General features: G+C 40.6%; 2 protein-coding genes across 2 annotated transcripts; one reads left to right on the forward strand and one right to left on the reverse strand.

Moving 5' to 3' along the window:
• Positions 1–754: 754 nt before the first annotated feature.
• Positions 755–6784, reverse strand: fam78ab (family with sequence similarity 78 member Ab). Its single transcript, XM_056746964.1, has 2 exons — positions 5642–6784; positions 755–2788 (listed from the first exon to the last, which is right to left on the reverse strand). Exons 1-2 carry the CDS (start codon positions 5932–5934, stop codon positions 2251–2253), a joined length of 831 nt encoding a protein of 276 aa, XP_056602942.1. The 5' UTR covers positions 5935–6784; the 3' UTR covers positions 755–2250.
• A 483-nt stretch (positions 6785–7267) lies between these two features.
• Positions 7268–9959, forward strand: LOC130419940 (inactive phospholipid phosphatase 7). Its single transcript, XM_056746963.1, has 3 exons — positions 7268–7449; positions 7790–8324; positions 8408–9959. Exons 2-3 carry the CDS (start codon positions 7874–7876, stop codon positions 8794–8796), a joined length of 840 nt encoding a protein of 279 aa, XP_056602941.1. The 5' UTR covers positions 7268–7449; positions 7790–7873; the 3' UTR covers positions 8797–9959.
• Positions 9960–11768: the final 1809 nt, after the last annotated feature.

Below are 11768 nucleotides of genomic sequence, written 5' to 3' on the forward strand. Positions count from 1 at the left end.
ACGTCTCAGCACATTCAAGTGGCCAACGATTGTGTTCTTATGAACAACAGCAGTACATCAGCACGTCTGAGCTCCTTTCATGCATTTAAGGATAAATTCTGTTATCAATACCAATATTGCATTGTTTTTTTTTGTTTTCAGCCAGAACAAGTATCTTCAAAATCAGTCCTCGGATTTCAGTTTCCTGTATAACAAGATTCCCTGAAAACATGGCCCAAACATCTGATTATTGATTCTTTTTTCTTGATTATATTAAATACTTGTATTTTTCTGGGTTCCTCAAGAACTCATCGAAGCTCTGGTTATCACGCTGGAGCAACAGAAATGTGTCCAATGTTGTGACGGTGATGAGAAGCTTGTTGACCTTTGACACATGTCGTTGTGATACGTCCATGAACGGTGACGTGTTTTCACGATAAGCATCACGAATGAGCATCACCAGGTGATCGTATACAGTTAGAGAATGAAACAGATGCATCTGTAAATATAGAAATGAATGCAGGCCTGGGAATGTGGACACGCCTACAGTTCTGACACCGCCTGTGCAGACGCCTCTTCTGTGACTCTCACTAAATACTAGTTAGGGCGTCTTCAAAGAGAGGTGCTTAATATTAACCCTGTTAACACCCTGATCATTTGACACAACAACATGTACACAACCACGCGTGAAACACACCTTAGCAACGGCCCAAATTAATCCACAGCGTTGTGCATCATCCGGTCAAAAACAGCACACAGTAAATCCAAGACACTGTTTGGAATTTCACAGTTTTATTTCTTCGTGAAAAATTCATTTGTCATGTGCATTTTCACAGTTTGTGTTACACTCCAATTCAAGTATTATTTCCAAGGATGAAGCTATAAAACAACTTAAAACATAATCAGTCCTCACAAGACAACTAAAGCAGAAAATATTAAATAATCAAAAACAAAAAATAACAGGCAATTTTCTGAATAAAGACACATTGACTGTAGGTTGAGGTTGTAATGTTATAATCGAGCCAGGGACCATTAAATCAAATTCGCTGTAATATCCAAAACTATATAATGATTTTATCATTTAAATGTTCTTTTGCAAAAATATAAGAATTGTTATTTAGCTTTGTAATATTTGTATTAATATAATACTAAAGAACAATTCAGGCCAAATAGCAGAAACCAAATGTAATACATCAGAGTATGATACGAGTGTAGTAGGAGTATGGTACACTGGCACTTTTTCAAGCAGGAGTTTAGTTACTTTGTTATGACGGATTGAAGTGTACTAAAATATGAGCTGATTCAATTTTGTAGGGTTCATGCACATATTTGGCGTATGTGAACGCAAGTGTATATTATCAGCGTTCAACTGTAAAGTGATTTAACTGAAGTAGATTGACTACAGCATCCACAGCGTCTGTATTAACACACTTTAGATTGAAGCGCTCTGTGTGACGTATCACAAATTCAAGCCAAGAGCAACCGGCCTTCAATTCACAAATCTAGTCTATAGTTTGCTTTTCTTGTGCTTTATTGTAATAAAATGTCTTTATGGTCCTAAAACCATTTAGTTCACAAAAATACTAATTTGGAATATCTGGGGAATCTGTGTCCTGTGAGATGACACGAATCAAACTCAAAGCCAAACACATGACCACATTCATTCATTCATAACAGCTTCCATTTCAATGTGAGGATGCAACAATGGACACACACGTCACAGCAATGAATGACAACTCGCATGTACTAGAAAATAATTCATTTTGATTGTTTGTTCTGCAGTCTTGTTCGATAAACCAGAAGGGCATTAATGGCTGGTGGACATGTGTTTTGGAAAAACAGGCTATATATGCAACTAAAATGCTTTTGCTTCAAACACTGTGTGCATAATATTAATAATTCCCTCACAAAACAGATTCACAGGTGCACAATTTGCTCTTTCCCTCCGTCATCAAACCCTTCGTCTGGACCTTGAGGAGAATGAGGAAGAATCGGAAAAATCAGCGGTTCTGACGGTAGGTTCACTGCATTGCACTTTAAGGCTAAACATTTGCAGTTGAAAGCAATGTAAACTTAAGGCCGTGGGAGTCGAATGTTTTGCATGTCCAAAAATTGGCTCGCACACACATATATTCCAGCTAGCCCATGTCGCAAAATTCCCAAACGCAGCGTAAAAAAAGCTTTATGCAAAGACGTCATGTAGCACAGTGATTCCGACCCAGTCTGCAGGTAGAGCGGTTGCATATCGTTCTTCATCTCAACGGAAGCCAGTTATAAAAGCGCTTCATGTTTGGGAGGGATGACCACAACCGCCTCGCCAGTCCTGGGCCTCCACATCAGGACCTGAGCGTCGTTGGCGTTGGGTTTGACCATGGCGTTGGACGGGATGGGTTCGTTCTTGGCCAGCACCTGCGGCTGTTCCTGGGCTATGGGCTCCAGCAGCCTGGCTCTCTGTCCCAGCGGCCGGTCAGGATCAACCTCAATGTGCAAACACATGCGCCAGCGCACCGTCTGCAGCACCACCACCTCGCCGGACGTCTGGTTGGTGGCCACCAGCCACGTGGTGAAACTCTGGTCCCTCCAGATGCTGCTCAGCATGGGTACGTTGCCGTCGCTCACGGGGACGCCCCACGTCACGCTGGGGTAGAAGTTATCGTTCATGCTGACTGTGAACTTGGTGTCCTTCTTGGTCGGGCCCACCACGGTGCAGGTCTCGGTCGTGTTGCCGTACCACGGGTAGTTGACGCCGTCCGAGTCGCTGATGGCTTGAATCTTTCCGTCGCGGATACCCGGCAGCTCCCAGCTGGACCTGCAGAGACACGAGAGTGCGTGAAAATAAAACTGAGGCTGAATGCTGACGGACCGCTTTGATTTGGAGATTAAGAGTGCGCCTGGTGCCAAAGGCAAGTGATGCTTTTTACTGCAGAACAGACCATCTGTTTACGGCCAGTCCTTTCAGGAAATAAAAAGAAACCTTTCATACCCGGTATAACGATCTAGACAAAAGAACCCCCGTCATATGACTTGTGCTGTGAAGTATTTTGAAGTGCTGTTAGCGTCTGAAACACTAAATCGCAGGGCTCAGCCCTTGTCAATGACCTTCGTGATACAGTTGATTCAGCACATGGCGACGGGTGATGGCAGGACAAATGCTACCAGAGCTGTTTGCCTATCGATTCCCTGATGGTAGGAAAACGATGACCTTTCTCCCAGAACTCACACATCAGCGGAATAGCATCATGGGTACACCTATCACCAGCCACTTGAACACATGGGTTGAAAAGCACTGGTTTAGTTAGATTGGGTTGGTTGTGACTCATATGAAGATCACATGTTTTACGAGCAAACACTGCAGAAGTCTGAAGATTTTGCAAACCTTGTCTTGCAACCAGTTGCAATGTTTCTTGAATGTATCGTTTGCCCCATTTCAGCTTCTCTATCAGACACTGGTCACTCGCTAAACCTCACATCATAAAAAATCCATATTTTGTTGACCACTAGCCCAAGCACTGCAACGTCATAACATACGACTACTATACAGAGCTTGTTAATCGGCGTCACGCCGCGTTGAATGTTGCGCCCTCTTGAAAGGATGGCTGCGAGTATGTTCAGTGCAGCGTTTTGTTTTTCTAATTTGATTAGGAAATATAGCTAGGTCGGTCTTGCTGTGTTAAAAACTGCAATAGCATTACACAGAGTCGTTCAGGAAAAGATTCACTTTCAGTTTCTCCATATGTCAAACAAAACAAGTAACAATATCAAAACAATATGAGCAGTGGAGTATGATCCTCCCAAGATGGTGGCGCAACGTGCAACATAGGGCGTGACGTCAGCTTCACATTCCCTATAAGGCTAAGAAATGACATTTTAAAATTTGTAGAATTCTGATTGACTTCTGGATTTAAAGGAAGGAGTGAATCCTCATCGTTGATCTGTGTGCTGTATAATACAGGAGTCATTGACTTATGATTTGACAATTTGATCATTACAAACCAGTTAAACCAGTAAATGTTCAACATATGTAATGTTTATCTATGGGGTTTTATAACAATGCTCAAGTTTAGATATTAAAGACGTCCAGACTTTCAAACATCCGTTTTGCTATTCAGTCTGTCTGTTGAAGTTTCCCATGATCATCAACCTGAAACTTTTGTTTCTTAGTTTCAGTATCATTCGCACTCTTTGCTTCAACTGAAATGTGCATCATTTTTCAAACATTTCCTGTTAATAACCGTAAAGCTGCTTAACCTCAGTGAGGTTTGAACGAAAATGTTCATAGACGTGTCAGAAACATTCACAGGAAGACATTTCGATGCATTACAAGTTTTGTCAGACGTCCAAAGTGTTGAACATTTGGATGACATTCTGGGTCATATGTGTCCAGTCGGTTTAGTTTTTACCCTCTCTGGGTTTATTGTTGTTGTTTGTTTACTCCTCAATCTGTTTGCATTCATTAACTCAACTCTGTTTGCTCCAAAACCACGTTTATCTCAGACACTTTAACCAAATGTTCTCAAACCACGAAAAGCGTTGCGTTCTCAACATCAATGGAAAAAATAGCACTGAGTAACATGCGGTTTCTGTCACAGTGGCAGCGTTGCAACAACCTTACAGGAAATGATTCAGAGAACAAGAGAATTCTTTAAATATAACATTAGAATCGTGAGATATCAGAAGAGCGAATGAGAGGTCACAAAAAAGAGGTTTTCTTGCTTCCTGAATGCGTAAATGTCTCGTCAGTATCTGTGTTATCAGAACACAACAGCCGTTCTGCCGTGAAATATCAGTCCTGTGTGATGTTTCAAAGTGTCAAAGCACATCTCGTATATCTGTTTCAGTCGAATTAATATTTGCACAAATGTGAAGCAACGGATGTTACAAAACTATTAAAGAAGTTTTCAGAAAAGTCTGCACACATGTTACAGCGGTCATGTACACATTACTTCATTGCTTCACGTGTGTTGTTTTCCAGGAATAAGTGGAGGGAGGCATGTGCTAATCTTACCTGCAGTCTCAAGATAACTTAAAACACCCAAGGCTTTTTTTCTCACAGGAAATAGGGCAGAGTTTAGTCTCTTCAACAGGAAGTAGGACAAGTGAAAGCTTGGTGATATGAATCACTACACAAGCATGTTAAGTACAAAAACTAGATTCAAATCCTCCTGCGTTCTGATGCACACAGTCAAACGCTTGAATGTGAATTCTGTTTGATATTCTCAAAGTAAATCATCAAACAACCTCTGAATCCATTAACATGAACATGATGAACAGATCAGTGTGATCAGACGGTCATCTGATCCTATCAGACATATCAAAGACTCTTCAAAACCCTCTGAACGCTCCATAAAAGTTTCCATAAAGTATCAAATTGACAATTGTAGTTGCACAACAAGTAAAGTCTAATTAAGCCTTTTTTATTAAAACTTAAATAATATAAAATACAGATAAGTGGTACTTATTCTAGAATAAAATTGTGGGAAATGGTGACATCAACCACTGTATTAAAAACAATTGAATGCAATTTTATACAATACATAATAAACACACACACATACGCCTACATATATATATACAGAAAGACATTTTTATAAGATTTCAAAACTCATCATTCATGGCAACACGTTCAGGCCTACTAGTGTATTTTTAATACTTCAATACTCACATTCCTTTGGATCCGTATTTGTTGTAAAACTCCATGTGATTGCACGCCTGGATCCAGCCGACTGTCCAGCTCTCTTTCCCGGCCACCGGCGGCACCACGACCCGAGCCGACGCGCGGAAGTGAGGCGTCCGGTAGCGCAGCACCACGCTGGAGGACTCGTCGACACTGGTGGGGTTCGAGTCTATAGAGGAGTTCACCTCCAGAACCATAATACTGTCCCGAAAACTCTTGGGTTTACACCTGATACTCTGAATGCAGCCCATCACCAGCCACACCAGCGACCAGCACGACATGAACCCTCAGAATAACACACCCTTACCCTTTAAATAACACACGCTAACTACTGCCCCCCACAATAAAACACACAGACCCTCAAAATAACGCGCCCTGAACACTGCCCCTCAAAAAAAATTACGCACACTAAATAATGACCATCACAATAACACACACTGACAACAACACACACTAAACACCGACCCGCAAAAAAAATAAGGAATGTTGCATTTTTCAACTTATTCACGTTGACTAAGAAAAGAAAAGAAATATTAATGCCGTTGCTCAACTTCGCGTCATTTAAAACGCGCGTGTTACGTTACCTCAGAGCAGTTACATTCACGCTCATCAAAAACGGCGTCATAATTTACCTTATATTACGTCATAACGTTTAACTTAAATGAAATGAAAGACTATTTCTGTCAGCTCACAGTGACATTGGCATGCATATCTATATTGTGCGCTCTAACTTAAATCACACAAAACGGATGTTCCACTTGAATTTTTAGGCATTAAAATTACACGTCATCCCCCGACAGAGTGATGTCTCGCGTGGAACACGTAGAAAACAATTATCCGCGTTGTTTTGCTCTTCTTTAAGTTTGTCCTTTAGCTTTAAATGGCAGAATCTCACTTTCGCTCTTCGTCCGCCGCAGCATCCAGGTCAACTTCATCACCTTGACTGAGTCAAACGTGAAATACCAATAAATTATTCCCGCCGTCAAGAACATACATGTTGTGACGAACAGCTCGTCGTTCCCGCGTCCGTCTTCATCATAGCGACACAACATCAGTTAAAATCATCCCCGTCCTCATCCTCGCAGCGGTGCCGCGCTCAGCCTCCGTCCCGCAGCGCTGTGAGAGGCGCGCGTCTAGCGGCGGCTCTGCTTCAACTGCGCCCTCACGTCACTTCCGCTCATCCGCACACGTGTCGAAGGGAAATGTGGTTCCGTTGCTGTTGTAGTTTTGCATTAAATTGACACTTTACCAGGACAATGTTTTCAAAACTGTTTAGAGGATACTGATATTTAATTGCTGCTGTTAATATCCTATAATATTCCAAAATATAATAACAATTTGAAAACGTGTATTTTTTAATACATTAACCCTGGTTTTAAGCACCTTGGAGAACGCCATGAGCGTAATCGCTTTCAATTTACGAATCCTACTACGGTAAAGGCTGACCTCGTTAATAGTAGTTATGCATTTGGGACATTCACGTCTTTCCTTTGCTGAAGCTCCGGGTCACGTGATGTTTAGAACTCGCCAACGTCTGCCTTTAAACCAATCAGTTGAGAGAACCGCGCTGTGCGTAATTAATATTCATGAGAAATGCCTTTTAACGATATCCCTTGTTTTTTTACCGTCGTGGTTCCCAGCGCGTAGGCTGCAAATGCAATGAACGTGTTTTGTGAAACAGAAGATTTATTAAACATTTGTTTTTGTATTTTTGTATTAAATTGACATTTTTCACTCGATCTCCATCTTTGACGCGTAGCGACTGTTCTCCGCCAGCAGTTGTTCAATGGATTGAGGTGGGCCTTATATATTCTGTGTGATAAAGCCATTCATGTTTTCTCTTATATTTCAATCATTTACATCAAACGTAAACATTCTTTTACATTTTAAAGCAGGGATTTAATTGGTTGCATAAGGAATTATTTTAACGTGAATATGTGTATTAAACATTAATGATGAATGACAATTAAAAACAAAAGAAACTTTTAATTAAAGGTGATGATTTTAACCATGAAAACAAAATATTTTGTTTATTGAGGATACTTTTATTTCTTTATTTTCTTTAATGTGATGGCTTACATGTTCCAAAAGTCTCTACGCTGCATGTGTTTTATGTGTGTGACACTGTTTTCACAGATGTGCTTACAATCTGAATCTGTTTTTGACCAAACCCCCGGCGTCTATTAACTGTACTGAGAATACTATACAACTAAACCCACGATGCCTTTTAACCCGAGCCTGTCCAGAGCAAAAGATCGAAGCAGCAGTGTTCTGGGTCGACCTGAATTCTTATCGCTGAATCAGCCACTGCGAAACAGCAGAGCATCCAGAAGAGCCAACCACTGGAGGACCCATCAGTGTGAGAACCTCCCAGAGCCCGAGAGCACGAAGGAACGCAAAGAGCCGTCAAGACTTCCAGATGAAGACTGCATGCTGCTCAACCCGTCTTTCAAAGGAATCGCCATAAACTCTCTTTTGGCCATCGACATTTGCCTCTCCAAGCGTCTGGGCGTGTGCGTCCACAGCTCGTCTTCATGGGGCAGCGTTCGAAGCATGGTCACTCTTCTGGCTCTGACGGGTCACGGCTTGACGTGGATCTGTGGGACTCTGGTGTGTCTCATGCAGAGCAATACGCCGGCCGGCCAGGAGGTCCTGATCAATCTACTCATAGGTGAGTTGAACAGTGCGTTTTAAAATACGATGCAGTGACGGATTGTGCGAAATGTCTCATTGCTTTGTTTTGCTCACCTCCAGCTCTGGTCCTTGACATCTTAACTGTGGCGGGGGTGCAGAAACTGGTCAGACGCAAAGGACCATGGGATATGAATCCAGGTTTTCTGGACTGCGTCGCCCTGGACACGTATGCATTCCCAGCAGCTCACGCCAGCAGAGCAGCCATGGTTTCAAAGTTCCTCCTGTCCCACCTGGTGCTGGCCGTCCCGCTGCGTGTCCTCCTGGTGCTGTGGGCCTTTCTGGCGGGAATGTCCCGGGTCCTGCTGGGTCAGCATCACCTGACGGACATTGCGTGCGGGTTTGCTCTGGGTTTTCTTCACTTTAGACTGATGGAGTCGGTGTGGTTGTCATCAAGTGCCTGTCAAACACTCATCTCAGTGGGAACGTTCAGCTGGGGCTCATCCAACTAGATTCTACCTCGTGCAAAAGTCAAACAGACATCTGTAGGGTGGACTGACACGTTCTTGTGTTTTGTGTTCCTTTTCAAATGAATTCAGCATGTTTCATTACAAATAATAGCAGAACAATTTGAGGAAAACGTTTGCTGTTGCGAATTGTCGTAGTGTTTTGCCGTGATGGCATGCGTTTGAGGTTCTGAAGATCTCTGTGGTAAAGAGTGTCAGGTTTTTCTAAAAAAATCTTTTGATTTTTATCACACTTAATGTCCACAACTGCTCATGAGCTAAAAACATTTGGAGGCACGGTTTTCTTTTTCGTCACGTGTCCCAGTTTCACTTCTTTAATACAGCTGAACTGAGACATTCGTAAAAGTCTTGTTGTCTAAAGAGTGAAGTGGCTGCCTCCAGCTTTGTCTAGTTTTATAAATGGGAGCTTTTGTTGTCAAATGACAACTATGCCGAGGATCACTTGAACTGTAGTGTTTCTGGACAGCTTTACATATAAATATATGAATACAACCCGAAAAGCATGGTGTTCACTACATCACACAGACACTAGTCCTATAGAACATCTGTGAAGGAGGCTAAAACTCCAATTTGCTGAGCGACAGCCAAGAAACCTTAAAGATTGATAGAGGAGTGGACTATAATGTATCCTGACACATGTGCAAACCTGGTGACCAACTATCAGGAATGTTTTACCTCTGTGCTTGCCAACAAGGATTTCTCCACCAATTACAAAGTATGGTTCGCTCAGGGATCACATGCTTATTTCACTGACTGAAATGAAAATCAATTTATAACCTTTATATTAAAAAAATCCCCTGATTTTTTTATATTCTGTCTCCATCAGTTAAATAAACCTGACATAAAAATTATAGACCCTTCATTTCTTTGTAAAAGGCAAAGTTCAAAATCATCAGGGGATCAAATAATTCTTTCCCTCACTTTATACTGTAATTCTACAAGGCTGTCCTATGTGATTGTGTTTTTTAAACGACTGACTAAAGTGGTGATGCACAAATACCTCTGCAGTATCCTGGAATGTTCTCCGTTGCATTGAACATGCAAATATATTCTACATCTTTTTATTTATGTGTTCTTTTCATTTTTTGGTATAAATTACTTGATATGTTTCAGTAACCATCTGCAAATGCAAAAGTTGAAATAAACTTAATTGCCTGGATTTTATGCCATGTTTTGTGTTTATTTTTATTATTATGTAAAGTTTTTTTAATTATTTAATGTTCCAATCAACATTATACTTTTTATTCCAGCATGACTGTAATGATTTTTTTAAAGATTTCATCAATTTTATCGCGTTGATAAAGGGCTCTTTTAATGTTACTGCTAGAATGTTTTTAATAACTTTGAGAAGATTTTTAAGAGTGTTAGCACACACATTGAAGCATGCACAGATCACAGGCGAGAAGCAAAGGAACTTAATTTCTTTCTTTAGATTAGACTATCAGCAGAACACACATGCCTCTATGGCACATGTCTGCTTTAATCTCCACCCTGCAACTTTACCCGTAAACACTGGACAAAACATACGTTACAGAGTATTTCCATCAAAACATGTCATCACATAAATCCAACCCTCGTTTTCAGTTTCTACTGTGACCGTGAGTTTGTGGATCCCACTACCTGTTTAATGACCAGTGGCAAGGAAGAGTGAAACAGGTGGAATGAAATGAAATTCTGCCGCTGAAGATTCAAACACTTCATTTAAATAGAATAGAACAAAACTTAGAATTGAACACAACAGAAAATATAACAGACTTCAAAACAACAAAAAATATATAATACAATACAACAGAACACATCAAAATATATATAGAATACAATACAATAGAACACAACACAGCAAATAATATAGAATAGAATACAACAGAACACAACACAACAAAAATATAGAATAGAATACAATAGAACACAGCGAAACAAAAAATATAGAATAGAATACAGCAGAACACAACAGAAAAAAACATATAGAATAGAATACAACACAACAGTACAAAATAGAATAGAATACAATACAATAGAATGGAATGGAATAGAATAGAACCCAACACAACACAACACAACACAACACAACATATAGAATAGAACAGAAAATAGAATAGAATAGCCTGGTTAGATTAGGTCTGGTTTGGTAACATTTGGTATCTGAATGCTTGAGGAAGTCTGTTGGTTTCCTTTAAAAGAGGAAGTGGGCAAACCTTTGGTCTACGCAAATAAACGTTAGCAGAAATGAAAGACAGCGTGTTAAAAAAACATGTAAGTTTCATCATTGTAGTGGTAAAGCCATTGCTCAAAGGATATAATGAGGCCATAACACATCCACCCATGCAGATATTTACTAGACCGAGCCGATAATAAAATCATAACAATCTCAAGTAAATCTGTGATGAAGGACCAGAGCTGCTGTTGGCGACGGGCATGAAGAGACACTTCAGTGGGACCCACAGGACTCATCACAGTTAGATGCCCATACAGGGAATCAGTGTTTCTGACAGCCTCATTCTGTCCTAACAAACACCGGTCCAGATGGGACTGACAGACAACATCACTGTCAACACAAGAAAAACAACCAATAGAACTCGAAGAAAACACAAAAATATTTTAAACTGAGCCAGGAGAACAGGGCTACTTATTCTGTTTTCACTTGTCATGTTAGAGGATGTTAGAGAATATGAAGGATAAATATAGCATGTACCACTGAAGGTTTTAGTTCACACAGAGTGCCCCCTAGTGTTTATCTTTAGTTAACACATTACATGAATGGGTACTGATTTAAAACCTCAATTTTTAACTGAGCTGGTGTATCTATCTATCTATCTATCTATCTATCTATCTATCTATCTATCTATCTATCTATCTATCTATCTATCTATCTATCTATCTATCTATCTATCTATATCTATCTATCGCGTCACGCAGTTCCTAAAGCGGCCAGCAGGCGAGCGCTGTGGCGTTGTGTT

Source organism: Triplophysa dalaica, chromosome 4 (genome assembly GCF_015846415.1).
Source record: "Triplophysa dalaica isolate WHDGS20190420 chromosome 4, ASM1584641v1, whole genome shotgun sequence".
NCBI classification, from domain to species: domain Eukaryota; kingdom Metazoa; phylum Chordata; class Actinopteri; order Cypriniformes; family Nemacheilidae; genus Triplophysa; species Triplophysa dalaica.

What these genes read in the sequence shown, in the direction of transcription:
- LOC130419940 (XM_056746963.1), top strand. Translation starts at nt 7,874, where the DNA reads ATGCCTTTTAACCCGAGCCTGTCCAGAGCAAAAGATCGAAGCAGCAGT. An exon ending in CCTGATCAATCTACTCATAG is followed by an intron (nt 8,325 to 8,407) that starts GTGAGTTGAACA and finishes GCTCACCTCCAG; the next exon opens with CTCTGGTCCTTGACATCTTA.
- fam78ab (XM_056746964.1), bottom strand. Translation starts at nt 5,934, where the DNA reads ATGTCGTGCTGGTCGCTGGTGTGGCTGGTGATGGGCTGCATTCAGAGT. An exon ending in AAATACGGATCCAAAGGAAT is followed by an intron (nt 2,789 to 5,641) that starts GTGAGTATTGAA and finishes GTGTCTCTGCAG; the next exon opens with GTCCAGCTGGGAGCTGCCGG.